General features: G+C 36.8%; 7 protein-coding genes across 7 annotated transcripts; 5 read left to right on the forward strand and 2 right to left on the reverse strand.

Annotated features, from left to right (window-relative positions):
• Positions 1 to 647: 647 nt before the first annotated feature.
• Positions 648 to 4,876, reverse strand: SOCG_02022 (retromer complex subunit Vps17). The gene is made up of 4 exons (XM_013160516.1): positions 4,280 to 4,876; positions 3,775 to 4,228; positions 3,524 to 3,729; positions 648 to 3,481 (listed from the first exon to the last, which is right to left on the reverse strand). The coding sequence occupies exons 1-4, from the start codon at positions 4,634 to 4,636 to the stop codon at positions 2,864 to 2,866; spliced, it is 1,635 nt and encodes a 544-aa protein (XP_013015970.1). The 5' UTR covers positions 4,637 to 4,876; the 3' UTR covers positions 648 to 2,863.
• SOCG_02021 (NADPH-dependent diflavin oxidoreductase) lies at positions 688 to 2,852 on the forward strand. The gene is made up of 5 exons (XM_013160515.1): positions 688 to 931; positions 974 to 1,051; positions 1,091 to 1,188; positions 1,235 to 1,333; positions 1,380 to 2,852. The coding sequence occupies exons 1-5, from the start codon at positions 797 to 799 to the stop codon at positions 2,704 to 2,706; spliced, it is 1,737 nt and encodes a 578-aa protein (XP_013015969.1). The 5' UTR covers positions 688 to 796; the 3' UTR covers positions 2,707 to 2,852.
• Positions 4,877 to 6,091: 1,215 nt separating the features above from the next.
• Positions 6,092 to 8,928, forward strand: SOCG_02023 (actin cortical patch component Lsb4). Its single transcript, XM_013160517.1, has 3 exons — positions 6,092 to 6,192; positions 6,243 to 6,283; positions 6,369 to 8,928. Exons 1-3 carry the CDS (start codon positions 6,156 to 6,158, stop codon positions 7,590 to 7,592), a joined length of 1,302 nt encoding a protein of 433 aa, XP_013015971.1. The 5' UTR covers positions 6,092 to 6,155; the 3' UTR covers positions 7,593 to 8,928.
• On the reverse strand, positions 7,711 to 10,098 carry SOCG_02024 (aminopeptidase). The gene is made up of 3 exons (XM_013160518.1): positions 9,828 to 10,098; positions 9,606 to 9,661; positions 7,711 to 9,556 (listed from the first exon to the last, which is right to left on the reverse strand). Exons 1-3 carry the CDS (start codon positions 9,915 to 9,917, stop codon positions 7,906 to 7,908), a joined length of 1,797 nt encoding a protein of 598 aa, XP_013015972.1. The 5' UTR covers positions 9,918 to 10,098; the 3' UTR covers positions 7,711 to 7,905.
• Positions 10,099 to 10,320: 222 nt separating this feature from the next.
• On the forward strand, positions 10,321 to 13,619 carry SOCG_02025 (karyopherin Kap111; the record flags this gene model as incomplete). Its single annotated transcript, XM_013160519.1, has 8 exons — positions 10,321 to 10,353; positions 10,403 to 10,528; positions 10,590 to 12,614; positions 12,662 to 12,899; positions 12,939 to 13,123; positions 13,167 to 13,265; positions 13,307 to 13,488; positions 13,529 to 13,619. The coding sequence occupies 8 exons, from the start codon at positions 10,321 to 10,323 to the stop codon at positions 13,617 to 13,619; spliced, it is 2,979 nt and encodes a 992-aa protein (XP_013015973.1).
• A 223-nt stretch (positions 13,620 to 13,842) lies between these two features.
• SOCG_02026 (uncharacterized protein) lies at positions 13,843 to 14,605 on the forward strand (the record flags this gene model as incomplete). Its single annotated transcript, XM_013160520.1, has 1 exon — positions 13,843 to 14,605. One exon carries the CDS (start codon positions 13,843 to 13,845, stop codon positions 14,554 to 14,556), a length of 714 nt encoding a protein of 237 aa, XP_013015974.1. The 3' UTR covers positions 14,557 to 14,605.
• Positions 14,606 to 14,771: 166 nt separating this feature from the next.
• On the forward strand, positions 14,772 to 18,333 carry SOCG_02027 (ubiquitin carboxy terminal hydrolase; the record flags this gene model as incomplete). The annotated part of the gene is made up of 7 exons (XM_013160521.1): positions 14,772 to 14,789; positions 14,829 to 14,927; positions 14,969 to 15,135; positions 15,230 to 15,356; positions 15,399 to 15,976; positions 16,022 to 17,331; positions 17,369 to 18,333. 7 exons carry the CDS (start codon positions 14,772 to 14,774, stop codon positions 18,331 to 18,333), a joined length of 3,264 nt encoding a protein of 1,087 aa, XP_013015975.1.
• Between the last annotated feature and the right edge of the window lie 239 nt (positions 18,334 to 18,572).

Genomic DNA, 18,572 nt, shown 5'->3' on the forward strand with positions numbered 1-18,572 from the left:
GTGAAACATATTAGATAAAAAAATAATGATTATTAATTAGATCAAATGCATTACAGAAAGAAAAATAAATTAATTGATCATTCAGGAAGGTGTTTTTTGAATATGTCAGGTAGGAGATGATTGTGAGTTCATTAACAAATGCTTCCATCATGCTTATCCTGAAGTATACTCAGCTACTCTATAATTTCAAGATAAAGTAAATTTCGTTCCTACAATCTCTATATCTTTTTATAACATCAGAAACATACATTGGTGAATTACGCATATATATGTAATTTACGAGAGAACTGAAATTAGGATCTGAATTTCCCTTTGGATATCTGTTTTATCAAACTTATGGACGAGTTAACGAATTTGTCATTATCGATATTATTCTTTGCTTTTCAAGAATCTAGTAGAATAAAACTCGAATATGAACTTTGGCGACAATATGTTTAATGGCTTAGTTTTTTCTCGTATTTTTTTTTTCAATCACTTATAATATTTTTTTTGAACATACTTTTTATTTGAAAAGAAAGTAGGCTTCCTTACATATTTAAATTGCTGTTGGATATTTTTTTCTCAATTATTTATTTATTTATATTATATTTAGCAGAATTTAATATGATAAATTATCTGAAAATGACATATATGAATATATATGTCTCGTAAATCTGAGTCTAATTAATTTTAGCTTCGTTAAGCAAATGGTTCCAAAACATCAAAATTGGTAAATCCGCAAGCTGGACCAAGACTATTACCTTCCGTATATTTTTTGATCTATTCCTTCGTGTTTGATTAAATGTAAATCTAAAAAATGGAAACGAAACCTATATATGTTCTTTATGGCTCTGAAACAGGCACTGCAGAAGAATTGTCGGAGAGACTGTATAGAAATCTGATCCGCCTCGGGTATAGAGTAGTTACACTTCCTATGGATGAATTTGATACTGTAAGCCTTATAAACTCTAAAAAGAAGTGTCTAACATGACAGCAAAAACTAATTGAACCTCTCCTTTGCGTGTTTGTTTGCAGTACCACGGGACAAGGTGAAATGCCTTTAAATATGCGGGTATGTATTATATAAGAAGATGGCGGCTGATTTCTTTAGAAATTTTGGAAATTTTTACTTAAAAAACGTCTTCCCATGAATCTTCTTGATGATATGCAATACGCTGTTTTTGGGTGTGGTGATACCTCTTACGTAAGGTAGTAAAGGCTTATAATTCCCTGATAATTGCAAACTAACTTTTAGATACAATTGGGCCTCAAAGAAATTGGATAGCCGTCTTCGACAACTTGGTGCTCAAAGCTTTTGTCCTAGAGGTGAAGGTGACGAGCAACACCCTCAAGGGTATGTTTACTACCATATAATAAATTTTCATACTCACAGCTTTTAGGGTCGAAGGTGGATTTGCATTTTGGTGCACACATTTAAGCTCCGCATTGGCAACCGTCAAAACTCCATCTCAACCAGCTCTCAGAGATTCCGAAAACATACCTCCCTCTTATTCAATTATTCGATCTGGTAATACACATGAATTAACAGAACAACCGCAACACACGAGAGGAGCGATCCCCTCTACCCTCCAAGAAAATAATCGCATAACTGCAGACAAGCACTGGCAGGATGTTAGAAAGGTTGGACTTTCACTACCCAGCTCGGTGAGTTGGAAACCAGGAGATATTGCAGTTTTGTATCCCTGGAATGATGATGAGAGTGTCCATAGTTTTCTGAGGTGTTTGAAGTGGGATTCCTTCGCTGATGATTTAGTATTTATAACCTCTAATATTCCAGAACGAAAAAACCCTTGGCTCCCAAATCCATTAACAGTTTTCAATTTTGTGAAGTACGTTATTTCCATACATTCTGTGCCAAATCGTACCTTCTTTGAATACGCTGCACATTTCACAAATGATGATTTACACAAAGAAAGGCTGTTAGAGTTTGCTAGTCTTGAAGGTTTAGACGATTATTATGACTATGTTACCAGACCTCGTAGAACATTACTTGAAACTCTGCAAGAGTTTCACTCGGTTCATATACCTTTTGAATACGCTTTAGACGCTCTCCCTGTAATTCGTGGCCGGCAGTATTCCATAGCAAACCGCTGCAATCAGAGCGAAGGAAAACTCGAGCTACTAATTGCATTGGTGAAGTATCAGACTATTCTAAAAGAGCCTCGACAAGGAATCTGTAGTCGGTGGTTAGCACATCTTCATCAAGGAATTCATTTTAACATCGAAATTTTACCAGGATTCCTTTCACTTCCTTATACACTAGACAGACCTTTAATTGGTGTGGGTCCTGGTACCGGTGTTGCACCGTTACGCTGTTTGATTCAAGAGAGGGTGAATCTTGAAATCAAGAATAATGTGTTGTTTTTTGGATGTCGAAAGGAATCTATGGATTATCTTCTTCGTGAAGATTGGGAGTATCACAAGAATGCCGGAAATTTACAGTTGTATTGCGCATTTTCTCGCGACCAAGAGAAGAAAGTATATGTTCAACATAAAATCCAAGAATATGAAGAAATGATATATCATACACTACGTGAAGAGGGAGGAATGGTATGTGTTTGCGGTTCATCAGGAAGTATGCCGAATGCTGTTCGTGATGCCATTGCAGGCATTATCTCAAAATTTGCAGGTGAGAGTATATCCGAAGGTTATGAGTTTCTAAAAAAGCTTGAAAAAGAAAGAAGGTTCTTTCAAGAGACATGGTAAATAACTTGGTATTTATTGTCTTTCCCTAATACATTATACCCAAAAAAAGGATTCAATAGATCATTTTACTTTTATAAACAAAATTGGATATTAGAGAACGTAGGAATTAATTGAGTTCATTAACATAATCATCATTTAAAGTTATCTCAGTTAAACTCTAAATAGCATTCAATAAACTAGCAACACTCTTGGGATCCAGCTTATCAGCTCCTTGATGCCTTTCTATAAGATCATCTCCATCATTGGTACTTTCACTTACATTTGAAGATCCATTTCCAGCCTGCGAAGAGACATCAGACTTATATGAAAAACCAGAACGCTTACGATTGTTCCAAGCATCTTGATTTAATTTCTGACTTGGCGGAGGATTGCTTAATCTACGAGGAAAACCTTCACGGCCAAGACGAGACAAACCTCCCATATTATCAATGTTTCGTATGTAAGGTCGAACGGACTCCAAGGTAGCTAGAACTCGACGCTCATAATAAGCCTCCTTCTCCACAAAATCACGAATAGACTCCCGCAATGTAGCGGATGTTTGCTTTTTATATGTTTTGGATTCGTTCATTAAATTCAATGTAACATAAGCCAGCTTTTGGGAAAGTTCCTTTTCGTGTAACCTTGATGTCTCAAGAGCATCTAAAGCTTCATCAGTACGTGCTTTGCTGATCTTTGGATTGCTTTGCAGACGATTTGCAGAAGAAAGACAAGCATTTGTTTGATTCTGCGCGGTAATTAAATCGCGCATTAAAATGTGTCTATTCGAGAGAATTTCCTATGACAATGTTAGATGAATATCATTTACGAATAAGCATACCTTTGCAACAAATGCATTGTTAGATGCATAAGCAAGGGTATCGGCAAACGTAACAAGTCGCGTAGTAGATTGCATCAGGCGAACATCAGATAAAGATTGAAGCATCTTCCCTAAGCGACTTATGGCACTTGCCATACCAGTATGATCTTCAGCAGCAGCATAATCAATCATGCTTTGACCTAGTTCAATATTTGATCGTGCTAAGGCTTTTTAGGTCAGAATAAAGAAAGAAAATATACAAATAAACATACCTTGCTTTTTAGCAACTAGCTTTTTGAGCTTCATTTCAGTTTCTTTCGTATTAATGTAGAAGGATTTAACTACTGGGCGCAACGTTGCCAACTCTTCACAAGAGTCGGGGGGCAAAGGAAGTTGTTTTAGTGCTTTTCTCTTAAGACCGGACGTAGGGTTTCCGGTACTCACTAATGGAGAATACCCGTAATCGCTTTCAACAAATAACTTCAATTCTGGATCATGGAGCAAATTTGGATTTGCTGAAACATAATTCAACCAAGATTGTAAGCCATTTACCATGTATTGCATGTCATCTCTACCACCGATGCCGGCTGAAGTGAAAACCTCTGGAACAGCAGGAATAAGACATTCCGGATGAGTAGACATAAAGTATCGTGCTAGTTTATTAATTTCTCCATGGGTCCTTCGTACATTTTTGTATATTTTTGAACGATACCCATTAATATTAGCCTAAAAAATAAGTGTTAGATAGTAAGGAAAACTATCAAATGAAATTCTTACTCGTATATTCATCTTGACAACAGGATCTTTTGTGTTCTTAGCCTCAATTTCCATAATTCGTATTTTTAAGGTCTGTTGGTCATCTTTGTTTAAAGACTCTCGACCTTTTGTCGAACTAGTCGAAGAATTCATAGTGTCTTCAGCAATAGAGCGATTCGCTTCAAAAAGTGGACCCGGGGAAGCATTATCATTAACTCCTTCCATGTAAGAACGGATTTCAGATTCAGCGTTAGCATTTGGTGCTGAATGATCCGGCGAGATGGATACGTTTTGAAAATCCTGATGATTCAAATCCGAAAATCCTCCTCTGAAAACATCAGAATTTATAAGATCATCTGCATTATCATCTCCAGACATATTTCGTTCCAATTAATTGATTCACGCGGTCAAGGAATTCTTCACCAAAGTGAGTACCCGGTTCTATACCAGGAAGTTGTACAAACTACAAAGGAATTTTTAAACGAAATCGGAAAAGAAACGGACCTCTCTAAAAATGGTCAGAAAGTTTGGAAGACTGTTAGCAATCAACGAATGGATGAAAGATTCCATGGATAAACCTCAGGTAGTTCATGCAATTGACTATTTACCATACATTTGTAAGGGTACACAAGTACTTTATAAAGAGACATAATAGTTTTTGTAAAATGACATTATCATTTATGCACTTACTATCGTAATTAAATTTAATACAGTTAATCGTAGTTTGATAAACTGATTAAGAAAAATTTCGGTAGCAATGAAATAAATTTGTATTATAAGGATAGTAGCAATTTTTGCTACGTATCACTATTTGGATTATTATTATTATTAATTATTATAACGGAAAGTGAGTTAACAATTATTCGAGTACTAAACAAGACAAGCAAGGTGTAAATAATTTTAACTCCCATGTACGCACCGAAAGTGACAAACTATACAGCTTAAGGGAACTAAATATCATGTAAAAAAGCTAATAGAGTGTATACGCAATTGAACCTGTCGTATTACGGAGGTTTCGTTAGTAGTTGTATAACCCCCAGATGGGACACAACTGCAACTCTGTTGTAGTTATTTAAGTCGATTGGTACCTACTGTTTCGTCCATTTAAGATTGATGGATGACTAAAAGCACTACGAACAATGGTATACGGATTGGATTCCCTATAACAAAAGATTCTATTCACGAGCATCAATGAAGAATAAATGACGTATTGTTAAGAGACTATTACTAGCCCAAGTCACGAGAATTGGATAACCATTTAAAAAAAAAGAAAAGAAGAAAAACCTTACATAGAAGCGTATTTTTCACATTATAAACTGAACTACAATTACAATGCTTATCGTATGGTTGTTTGGCAGTAAACATGGAGAGTCGCATTCACCGCTTACAACTTTCCCCATTTGGTGTAATCCTTACAGTAACATAACAGAAGAATTTTGACATCCAACATTTTGGATTGGATTGTAGTAGGTTGAGAATAATAATTTTTTGAAACGTTGCCTTTTGAAAAGGCACTGCCGAATTACTATGTATTATTTTTCATTGCATGAGATGAAACGCTCCGCTTTATTTAGTGCTTTTCTTTATTAGATCAAGTAACATAGAGTCGCTATAAAGTATTTCTCTCTTCACTGACAAATTTAATCTGATATTGATTCATTTAGTTTCTATTTTGGAGATCGAACTCTGAGCAAAAACCAATTCCTACTATTTCTCTAGATTTCTGTAAATAATATTATACCAAAATATTACCGTATCACGTGTATATTGAGACTTGCTACTTCATTACGATATCTAAGGTATAGGGAGTAAATGTGCGCTTACGAGTGTTTTCTTCTCTGTAAACCCGACTTGACCATAGCCTATCCTTACCCAAAACAGTAAAAAAACTTATAATATGGGGATTCATAATCCTTTACCTGCTTCTTTGAAAAGTAATAAGAATTCTGTAATTCAATTGAGTAGTTTTGTTAACCCAGTATAGGTGAATGCAAGAAAACGGGAAAAATTTTAGCTAGTTTTGTGGTATGATATTCCAATTTCACTTTCAACAATGAATATGAGTTATCATTGTTAATATATAAAATCATTTGCTAACATATCTTTCCAGGACCCGAGACAAACACTCGGAGCTCAGGAAGTCATTCCTCCCTCCGTACTGACCAATGCAAAAGGACTGGTAATTATGACAGTTTTAAAAGCTGGTTTTCTATTCTCTGGAAGAATCGGTTCTGGATTAATTGTTGCACGTCTAGACGATGGCACATGGTCAGCTCCTTCGGCTGTTATGACTGGTGGAATGGGTGTGGGTGCCCAAATTGGATCTGAGTTAACTGATTTTGTAATTATTTTAAATTCAAGAAGTGCCGTACAAACGTTTGCTCGTTTGGGTAGTATCACTTTGGGTGGAAACTTGTCTGTTGCAGCTGGTCCTTTGGGCCGAAATGCTGAAGCCGGCGGTGGTGCCAGTGTCGGTGGCATGGCCCCTATATTTTCTTACAGCAAAACAAAAGGTCTTTTTGCGGGTGTTTCTTTGGAAGGTTCAATTTTGGTTGAGCGCCGTGATGCAAACCGCAGTCTGTATAGAGGTGATATAAACGCTAAACGACTTCTCACAGGCCAGGTCCCCCAACCAGCAGCGGCAGATCCCCTTTATAAAGTTCTGAATTCTAGAATTTTCAATATGTATCGAGAATACGAAGGAGATATCTATAATGATGTTCCCATCTACGCAGAGGATGAACCTGAAGATATTTGGGGTCCACCTGGGTCTCGTGCGAAACGTGATACTTTAGATAGTGATTCCGGTTACAGATCGCGAAGATCACAACCTACTCGTAGCAGTCGTCGTTATGCCAGCGACGATGAGGAAGATGACTACGACCGTTATAGAAATAGAAACAGACCGACTTCCAAATTAACTAGTTCCTCTATTCGCTCTTCTCGTGCTAAAAACGATGGCTTCCAGTCTCAATACACTGACACTCCGACTCCTACTTCAACCAACGATTATTACAGTGATGAGGAACATAGTTACGATAGCCATGACGATGATGCTAGTAGCGGCTCCTCTCGTTTCTCATCAAGGAGTTCTGACTATTCTCGCCCATCTCGCCCATCCGCTCCAAAACCCGTGTTCTCTAAAGATAAAATTGGCCCTAATCAAGTGCGTGCATTGTACACATTCACTGGGGAGCAACCTGGAGATTTATCATTCAAGAAAGGCGACATAATTGAAATAATTCAAAGAAGCGAATCCCATGATGATTGGTGGACAGGCAGGATTGGATATCATGAAGGTATCTTTCCCGCTAACTATGTTTCACTAACGTAATCGTTAATTTCCTCTGTGTATGCCCGAATATATTATGATAATTCCCTGAAAGTCTGATCTTCATTTTACTTTGTAAGAAATCAGCTTCTGCTCGCCGATTATGTCTACTTCAAAGGTGGTTAACATTCATTTTTATTATCTTCCTTACAAATAATTACATATTTAAGTAATTCAGAATGATTAGAAGTATAAATAAAAAAGTTCCTTTTGCATTTATTTTACTACATTCTGGTGTATGTCCTGAGGAAACAACTTATTAAGGATATTTATAAGATTACTATTGCCCTACAAAATCAATCAATCAACTAATATTTCACAAAGGACTTGTTTCTTTGGCTAACCACTTTTTGGCTGAGCTTGACAATAGAGGACTTAACGTATCATAGACGCGAGCATGATACTTGTTAATATACTCAACTTCTTCTTTGCAAAGCAGAGTAGGATCAATAAGTTTCTTGCAATGTGGAGCCATAGTAAGGTCCTTCAAACCGTAGTACTCACGAGCAGCAAATTGATATTTGGTATTAGCTTTGGTGACATATACACAGTTTTCAACTCGGAATCCGAAGTGACCGTCTTCGTAAAATCCTGGCTCATTGCTAGTAACCATTCCTGGTTCCAAGGCAACTGTATTGAAGACATCACGTGAACCAATACCAATGGGAAGTTCGTGAACATTAAGGAAACTACCTACCCCATGTCCGGTACCGTGCAAATAGTCCAATCCCCATTGCCAAAGATGCTGACGTGCCAAAGCGTCAATTTGAAAGCCAGTAGTACCTTTAGGGAATACTAAATTAATGATTGCAATATGACCTTTCAAAACCAATGTAGCTGATTGACGCTCAAATTCGGTAGGTTCTCTGAAGTGCCATGTTCTAGTTACATCGGTTGTTCCGTCTTTATATTGAGCGCCTGAATCACAAAGATAAATTTTAGAAGGGTCGATGACAGCACTTCCCGTAGCAGGTGGTGAGTAATGAATGACAGCGCCATTCGATCCAGTGGAACTAATAGTCTCAAAAGATAAATTAACGAAATTATCATTTTTTCTTCTGAAAGATTCAAGCTTCGTGGCTGCGTCGTATTCATTGATTTTACCACCGGATTGAAGAAACTCTTCAAGCCATGCAAAATATTCAACTAAAGCAGATCCATCTCTAACATGGCAATCCTTCATACCCTTCAACTCAACATCATTTTTAATACCCTTGGCATGAGCGATTGGGCTAACGATAGGGTAAACAGTTGCTTCACCAAAGGAAGTAGCAATACACCAAGAAGTTTTAGTAGAAACACCGACATGACTTAAATAACATTCGTTTGCGTCTTTAAAAATTCTTGAATAGGGTCGGATTTCAGCATATTTACTAACATGAGCGACAACCTCAGGAGTAAGCTTGGCTTCATCCACGTAAAAGTAGGCTTTGTCGTGAGTGATAAAGGAGTAAGCATAGAAGACCGGATTGTAAGGAACATCAGCACCTCGAAGATTGTAGAGCCAGGCGACTTCATCGAGCATGGAAACAACAAATGCTTCAAGATCTTCCTTTTTCATCGCTTCGCGTAAAATCTTAAGCTTTTCTGAAACATCCATTCCAGCATACTTGAGTTCTTGGATAAAGAGCTTTTCACAAGGAGGTTTGGGACGAGATTCACCCCAAACTTGGTCAACCAAGTTATCATGATCACCACACAAGTATGAGCCTTTTTGTACATACAGCATCTCACGTAATTTTTTAGCATCAGGGAAAGTAATGAGACTAGAATCAATACCAACTTTCTCGGCGACCCTGGTTTTCTGAGAACAATATGTTTGCCAACTGGGGACACCAGGAAATCCTTGTTTCATCAAAGTACAATTTTCATCCAACTGTTGAGAAGCTTGGTTAAAGTAACGGCCATCGGTAAAGAGGGCTGCAGAGTCCAATCCAATGACAGCACATCCAGCAGATCCATCAAAACTGTTAATAGTTAATAATTGGCATAAACAAAATCGCAGACTTTCCATACCCACTTATAAAAGCTCTTCTGGCGTCTGACTCGGAGGTGTATTCAGAAGCGTGAGCCTATATCCAAAAGGTAAGTAAAAGAAAATTAACTTAAATAAAAGAAATTTTAGAAAATAATTTTAGCAACCTATTATTTGTTGATGCTTTATTATTATTATTATTATTTTTTTTTTTTTCTCTTCAAATCAACGATCTCCTTTTATATCAATACATATATACTTACATCTTCAGAAGGAACCACATAAAAAGAGTATTCACGCTCCTTCATGAGAGCTCGCAATTTAGATAAACGATCAGTCGTATGTACAACCATATTAAATGAGTCGTAGATGCACAATCACTAAGAAATTACACAAAATGGAAGGACAAAGTAGGAAAGCTATTTAATTATCAAAAAAATACCAAAGACTTAATAACTCGAAGTTAACACTGTCTGATACTTTGTTTTCTAATAAATGTAGCCGGCTTTGAGAAGGTCGTTTGAGTAGGGAATTACTGAACGAAGCAGGTGTTTTCGTGCATTGAACGTTTGTATTTAGCGAGGTCACACGGGTATCGTACTCTCGTTTAATTTAGTGGTTAATTTGGTGAACCCACTATTTACTACAGTAAAGGCATTGAAACTCCATGTACACAAAGCAACGTAGACATCAATCGAAGGTCTAAAAAGAAGGAAATACGAAATTACTTATATTTATGATTACATTTTTTGACTAATGGAGGGAGATGCAATAGCATATGCAAATGAAGTACGACTAAACAGAGTGAAGGCAGTGAGCTAACATTTACATCGATTAGCTTGTACATAACCTATATTCTGGGTCTTTAAATCCAGCTTCAATCACAGTTGTTGAAAAGGAACTACAAAGGGTTCAGAAATCCGAGTCTGGATGGAGCATTGGATTATCGATGCTACAAAATTCGGTATGGAGTAAACACGTTATGAAGGGACGTTGAATTTTATTAACTAAACTTTTTATTTTAGGATGTCTACCAACAGTTTTTTGGAGCTCTGACATTGCAAATGAAGATAAACACTCAGTGGGAATCTTTAGATGGAATTAGCCGAACGCAACTATCACATCGATTGTTAGAGAAATTATTGAATAATGAACAACTACCAAGCCTTGTTGAACGTAAAATTATATGTACTTTAGCAGCGTTATCCATTAAATGTGAGATTAACGAACAAGCTCACTTTACGTTCTGGATCATTTATAGTTTATACTACAATGACTATAACGTTTTAACAAACCTTTCAAATTCGTCTGAAGTTCTTCCACCGCTTCCACCTTCCGCATACTCTTCTCAAAATGCATACCTAGCTACGCTTTTCTTAAATGAACTTTTCCTTGAGCTATCCTCGTCCCTATACACGAAAGAAGACGAAAACTTAATTTTTAAAAGATTTTTTAACTCCTGCTCTGACTTTATTGCTCTTATTTTGACATCTGTTTTCCAAACCTGTCCGTTCCAATTATCAGAAAGAAGCAGCATTCAAGCTTTAGAGCAAGCCTTAAATTGTGTAATTTCTTTGTCAGCATATCTTCAAAAGAACTCTGTTTCCATAAGCACCGGGTTTCCTCAGCTTACAGAATGTATAGATTCTACTGTAAATTGCCTTGCGTTGGATCCTGTTTCAGAAAAAGCGATGAATATACTAAGCGATCTTTTAGCAAGTTATGCCCATTTGGTGTCTAAAAACACCATTCAGAAACTTTGGGATATTTTGGTAGGAGAATGGGGCGAAACTCGCTTGAAATTGGAATTAGATCAAGCAGACAGTGAAGAGGAGAATGATTTCTCTTTCTTAAACTTGATAATTGGGTTTTCTGAGTCTATGCTCAATTATATAATCGATAACATTCAAGAGGATAAGTGTGTTAAGGTATTGTATATATTAGTTTCGCTCTTAGGCTTTCCTGGCTACGCAATCGCAGAAGAAGAAGTAAGCTGGCGTACATTGGAATTTTGGACAACTTTAATTGAAGACTTTGCTATGAGTGACTCCTTGTCAGATCCTGTAAGGAACAATGTTTTTCAAGGACTTGCATTTTCTGCGATGGACAAAGTTTACTACAAGATGTTGCTTCCTTCTAGTACCCAGTGGAAAGAGTGGCCTTCAAATATTCGCGATGCATTCCATAGCTATCGAAGGGATCTAGGCGATCTATTAGAGAGTTCTTATTCTATATTTGGAGAGAAAATGCTTACCATGTATGTAACCAATATTGAATCTCTACTGCATGACGATATAAAGGATTGGCAGCCACTCGAAGCTTCCTTTTATTGCTTAACATGTATCCTAGACAATGAAACTAGCGAAAGCGAAAATCTTAATTCTTGGCTGACACGACTATTTAACACTAATTTTCCCGCCAAAGCAGCTGGGTTTGGTAATATTCTGTTGTTAAAAACTACCTCTCAACTTCTGAGTGATGCCTCTTCTTTTCTTCAAAAAAACCCCCAATACCTAAATATTTCATTGCCCATTCTTTTTGATGCTTTGAATATTCCGGACAGCTCTCTACAGATTAGCGCATCCCGTTCAATTCATTCTTTATGTACTACATGCGCTGTACATTTAGTTTCTGAAGTCGAGGGTTTTGTCTGTTTGGTTGAGAATTTAACGCAAGCCCTTGTTGATTACCCCTTTGTCCTTGAACGTATATACAGTTCTGTCGGATTTGTGATTAACTGCTTGGATTCCTTGGATTCCCAAACTTTATATTTAACAAGGTTGCTTTCGTGTTTGGCTTCGCCTTTACAACCAAATAATTATCCGGATCTTGATACCTTTGAGAATGTCATTAAAGCATGCCTTCAAAGTTTGGTTGGTTTGGCAATTAGCCAAAGTCCTTCAAATAATAAATCTATCTTTGACGTTGAGAAGGTTGAAGACAAAGGTTTATATTGGGACAAGCCTCAGATATTGGCTTTTCAGGAAAAAGTGATGTCTTTTCTAACCTATACTGAGTCCTCGGCCTTACAGTATGCAGACGTTGTCGGTGTAAGTAACTTTTCTGAACATTTTATCAAGAATATACTAACGGTTAGTTTATTTGCAAAATCATTATCGCTGGATTGAACGAGCTGGAGCCTTCACCGTTTTCGTTACATATATCTGCCACAGTGCAATATTTCTGCGCTAGATTTACTGAGTTTCCAGCCTCTATCCTGTTAACATTAGCTTCAGCTATTTTGACGTCTCCATATGGTCAAAATTATATGTCGGAGGATTTGCTACATAGCATGATTATGGCAGTACAGAGCCGGCTTATGTCAAGTGATGAGGGTAAGTTAAAATCTGGAAACTTACATTAACAAGTTGCAGAATTTTTCGAGAAAAATATAGATGTAACGATTGAACTATATCACTTCTCTACAATCTTTTACCAGAAATATCCAAGTTTTCTAGAGTTACACCATTTGGAGATCCTACAGTTTTTATTAGAAAAAGCGGTATACACGCTGTGTAAGCCAGAACGCTTACTTGAATCTGCATCTGGACAATTCTTGGTATGCGAGCAAACCGTAGGCTTTCAACTAATAAACGTTATAGTCTTCGTTTATCACTATAGAAATTAATTCCCAGTCGAAGGAAGTACATAATAATTTGTTGGAATCAATCCGAATGCCACTGATCACGAAAATCTTACTGGTATGAAAAACTATTTCAGATAACAACTAATGATAAAACAGGGTTTTGGAGGAGGCGCATCAAGAAGCTCACTCCCTCTTTTGTCCGATATCTTAGGAAAACTAAAAACACAGAATTTTGGGGCTACGAAGACAATTCTTACTCATTTATTGTCCTGCGAAGGCTTTCCGTCCATCAAAGTCAGTAATGAAGTGAAGCGACGGTTCCTACAGGATTTATTAAAGTAAGTTTTTTAAGTGAAAGACATAGCTGACTCATATTAGAGTAAGGATCAAAGATAAAGTCAAAGACTTTTGGATTATAAGTAAGGGTTTCGAGTCTACACCTTATGGTAATTCTAGTTGGACATTCTAAGGCTAGTGATGATGACTGAAGTGGTATGATTAGAGTCTAAAGCCCTCTAAAAGTTCATAATTGTCGAACTGCTTTTGTTGGCGATCTCTGTAAAATAAACTTGGGTAAGAGTATATTTAATATTTTTAGTAAAATGCTTATAAATAAGAAGACTCGTAATCATGTGTATTTTTTGAAACATCAGCATATATAGACCTCTTTTCATAATCAAATGACCAGTAAAATGGAACCATACATCCTTCCCTTTACGACGCCGGATAATGTGACATCTACTGAGGTGGAATACCCATTTTTTATACATTCTTGCAGTATTTCACTTTTGTTAACCAGTCTGATTAGCTGTTTAGACAGAAATGATGCTCAATGTGGTGTATTGATTTGTCCTGAGAAGGACATGAGAAGTATCGAGGAGACCATCATAAAAGAAGAAGGAGCTTTTGACACGTTGTTTTTGGATTCTTCTAATTCAATTGGATACCTTCAGTACCTCGACAAAATAGAAATTTTACCATTGCAGAATGCGAAATCTTTAAGCGACGTAATCAATCAAGCAGCTAATCAAAAAGGAAAGATTGTGGTAGGGATAACTAACATTTCTTCATTGCTAAGTATTGAAGATAATTTGAACGGTGCTTCATTAGCTTCAACACTGGCTAGTGTAATTGAAAAGTGTTCGCCATTGATTATAAACGAAACTGGTGCATTAGACACTCCTATACCCATCAGTGATTCAATGAAGCATGAAATTGTGACTTTAGAGAACGTATACTCATTGTGGATCCCTGTTTATATGAAGGTTTCTATTAATGCTGAAAATCCTGACATATCGACTGCAAGTTTTCATAGTCGTGAGCTCTCTCAATCATCAGAGTGGAAATCTAATACTTTTTTCCAAGGATTAAAAAATAATATACATAAAAAAATTAATAACCCCTAGAAAAATTGAGTTATGTATAAGAAAATAACAGTAATTTTTTAGTCTCTAAACTGAATGTAAGATTTTACGAAATCTATTAAATAGAAAGATATTCATTCCGTAACCTATTATTCACTATGTTCGTTTAAATGTAGGTATTTTTTCTGTCAGATATTCCCTCGTGCATACTCTCTCTACCTTCTAACCAAGTCTCGTCGTCTTTGTATCAATGAGACATGGATGCATGGAAAGAGGTACAGTTAGTAAAAAATATAATAAAACTAACATGAAAGGTTGCTAGGACGAATGAAAATAATGGTATAACAGCATGTTCGTTAAATACAATCTCATTTGACCCCTACTCTGAATTAATATGGTCAGGTCATAAAAATGTAAGAAAGCAAGCTACTTCTATTTTCTAATTTTTTATTAGGGACAACTTAAGTCTTTGTTTGGGCCAGGTTTAAATCCGTATACCCAGTTTGTAGCTCATGAAGGCCCCGTGCATCAGGTCCTGCCTCACGAACGAGGTATCTTTTCTCTTTCTAGTAATTCATTACGCCTTAGTAATCGTACTGGTACAATTAGATGGAGGTTAAGGTATGTACATGATTCCTGCCTAATGTTGCAAGTTGTATTATCCACAACTAAGGATCAAAATGTTGAATATGCATTTCCAGGTTCTAACTTGTAGTGACTCTGATGGCGCTGATTATAGGGCTATGTTGTATCAATCTCGTACTCATCCTGAAATTGTCATGGGAGGATACAATCAAAAGTTGACTGTTGTAAATGCTGAGAGAGGCACTATAACACATCAGGTATAACAAAATTAAAGTCTTCTTGACTAATACATTTGTTAGAGAAAACTTCCCAATGATATATTCATTATGCGCAGAAATCGTTTACTTTGTTGTGGTTCTACTAACGGAGAAATTCTTCTATGCGATCCGAATAGCTTCAATCCTGTTAACAGAATATCCGCACATACAGGAACAATTTCTGATATTGATACATCTGGAAATCTCCTTCTTTCATGTGGCTATTCTTTGCGACACGATTCGTACATGATGGATCCCTTCGTAAAAGTATGGGATTTAAGGAACCTTTCCACTTTGGTACCTATTCCGTTTCCTTCTGGGCCAAGCATGATTAAGATGCATCCCAAACTTTCCACTACAGCGGTCGTTTGTTCAAGCTCTGGGCAAATTAATATCGTTGACACCGGAAATCCACTTGATGCAAAGTTAATGCATATCCCATTGAATTCTTATTTGACGCAGATGGATGTTTCAGTTACTGGTGATGCTATAGCCTTTTCTGACGTTGAGGACACCGTACACTTATGGAGCGCTACGGATACGCCCTCATTCACTGAAATGAAATATCCAGTTCAGCTACCTGATGTTGTTAATGAACCTCCAAATGTTTCTTTTGAAGAGTAAGTCCATTAGTTCTTGAATATGTTTGCTAACTGTTATCCTAGACCGTTAAACAAAATCGGAATGCCTTACTATGATTCTGAACTTCTATCTTCATGGTCAAAATACTTGGTTTTTGATGCTGGAAAACCAAATTTTGATTCAAACATGTTTTTGGCCAGACAAATTGCTAACTCAGCTCTTCCTTTAAACCAGGAATTAAAGTCATTTCATCGTAACCAAATAATCAACTTTCCCTGGTTAAACCGAAAAACAAGTTCCCAAGAAACTACTCCTAAATTTCATAGCGAAAAACAAAAAGACATTATGTCTGGAAAGGATTCTGAGGAAACCTTCTCTTACTTTGAAGAAATGGAAGATACAGTATCAGGCCCGGATTCAATACCCAAATTCTATCAAAAGCCTGTAATCAAGTACAGCAGGTTTGGAATTGAAGATTTTAATTTTGGTTTTTATAACAAAACCAGCTTCGCTGGCTTAGAAACGGATATTACTAATTCCTACTGCAATCCTATACTACAATTACTTGCGTACATACCCTCTTTTTGTAAGTCAGCCATCAGCCATTCTTTAGGCCCTTGTGGTCTTGAAAGCTGTTTGGTATGCGAGTTGGGCTTTTTATTCGCTATGCTAAAGGAAAGTACTGGTAAAAACTGTCAGGCCACAAATTTTTTGCGTTGTTTTTCTTCTTCTCCATTTGCTCAGTCGTTGGGAATTGTTTTTGATGAACAGTCAAATGTCGGTGCTCTCGATTCCTCTCTAATTCAAAAATTCACAAAATTTATCCTAACCGAAATAATCCGTGTAACAGAATATGAAGATAAAAATGGAGGCTCATCGTTTCCTTTGGATTATCTCAGCAAGTCATTTTCTATATGTGAGGTTCAAACTCATCGCTGTGGTATATGCGGAATAACAAGCCGAAAATGCCACTCATCAATGTGTATGATTGATTTAGAATATCCATCGCAGCAGCTGGAATCTATCATATCTTTTGAATGGCTCCTAAAACTTAGTTTGGATCATCGAGTAGATCTACCCCCAAGTTGGTGCGAATACTGTTTGGCCCATCAGCCTGGTTTACTTCGGTCAAATGTACGATCTATTCCTGATATATTTTTTATAAATACTCAAATAAAGCATCATGACCATCTGAAGCTCTGGGCTAGAGAAGGATGGTTGCCTAAGTTGCTATATCTTAGAAGAGTGAATGATACGGTTCAATGCTTATCAGCGAGACAGGTTTCATTACTTGGTAATGATAAATCTTCAGTATCGATATTCGGTTTACGTGGTGTCACATACGAAATTCGGGGAGTTGATTTTGCTTCACATTTTGTTGCTGCAGTTAATGGTAAGTGATGTGTGTTTTCATGTTCTAACTAATCTAGTCACTGATCGCCTAACAACAGAAAACGCAGAAGATAGTCAGTGGTATATATTTAATGACTTTTTAGTGAAGCAAATTTCTGAAGAGGAAGCCTTAAATGTCCATGGTCCTTGGAAAATTCCGGCGATGCTTTGCTATGAAAAGTTAGACATGAAGATTCCTCAGTGGGACGACGTTTCTGATTTCACACTTTTGTATGAACCTTACTTTTTAAATCCCGTGCCACCGGCGATGAATAAAGCTGTTTCACTTTCGACCGAAGATATGTTGTATCCAGGTATGTTGATTGGTATAGACTCTGAATTTGTAGCTTTACAACGCGAGGAAACCGAAGTGAGAAGCGATAGTACGAAATCAACAATCAAGCCATGTAAACTATCGCTTGCAAGGATCTCTGTACTAAGGGGAGAAGGACCTTTAAAAGGCGTTCCTTTTATAGATGACTATGTTGCAACAGATGATGATGTGGTGGATTACCTTACTAAATTTTCTGGTATCCATCCGGGTGATTTAGATCCGGCTCTTTCGAAGTATAATGTTGTTCCTTTGAAAGTTGCCTATAAAAAATTACGACTGCTCGTAAATGCAGGATGTAAATTTGTAGGACATGGTCTACAAAAGGATTTCCGAATTATAAATTTGTTGCTTCCTCCCGAACAGGTTATCGATACAGTAGATCTTTTCTTCTTAAGCTCCCGACAACGCAAGTTATCTTTAAAATATTTATCTTGGTATCTTCTAGAAGAAGACATTCAGCTCACTGAGCATGACTCCGTTGAGGATGCATTGACGGCATTGAAACTTTATGATTGCTATGTAAAACTGAAGGCTGAAGGGAAGCTGGAAGAAACATTAGAGGAAATATATGAGGTTGGAAAACGATATAAATATCGACCTCCTTCCCTGTCATCACTGTCCCTTCAGGATCGGAGTTTTTATGGAGAAGACTCCTTCATAATGGGTTAAACAGAATGTCTAATGGAAATTATGATGAAGCATATTTTCAAAAACTGTAAATGTAGTAGAAATATGAATATCCTTCGCAAAGAACGAAGCATACTTAATTGATTTGGTTGGATTTAATCTGCATTGTTAATGTAATGACGATATTTTTTCTTTTTCCTTTTATTTATTTATTAATTTAAGAGACCATGGAAACTCCATCACTGCACACGAAATATGAGATTCTGTGTGTCAACTTAAAT

The sequence above is a fragment of the Schizosaccharomyces octosporus genome (assembly GCF_000150505.1).
Source record: "Schizosaccharomyces octosporus yFS286 unplaced genomic scaffold supercont6.1, whole genome shotgun sequence".
NCBI lineage: Eukaryota > Fungi > Ascomycota > Schizosaccharomycetes > Schizosaccharomycetales > Schizosaccharomycetaceae > Schizosaccharomyces > Schizosaccharomyces octosporus.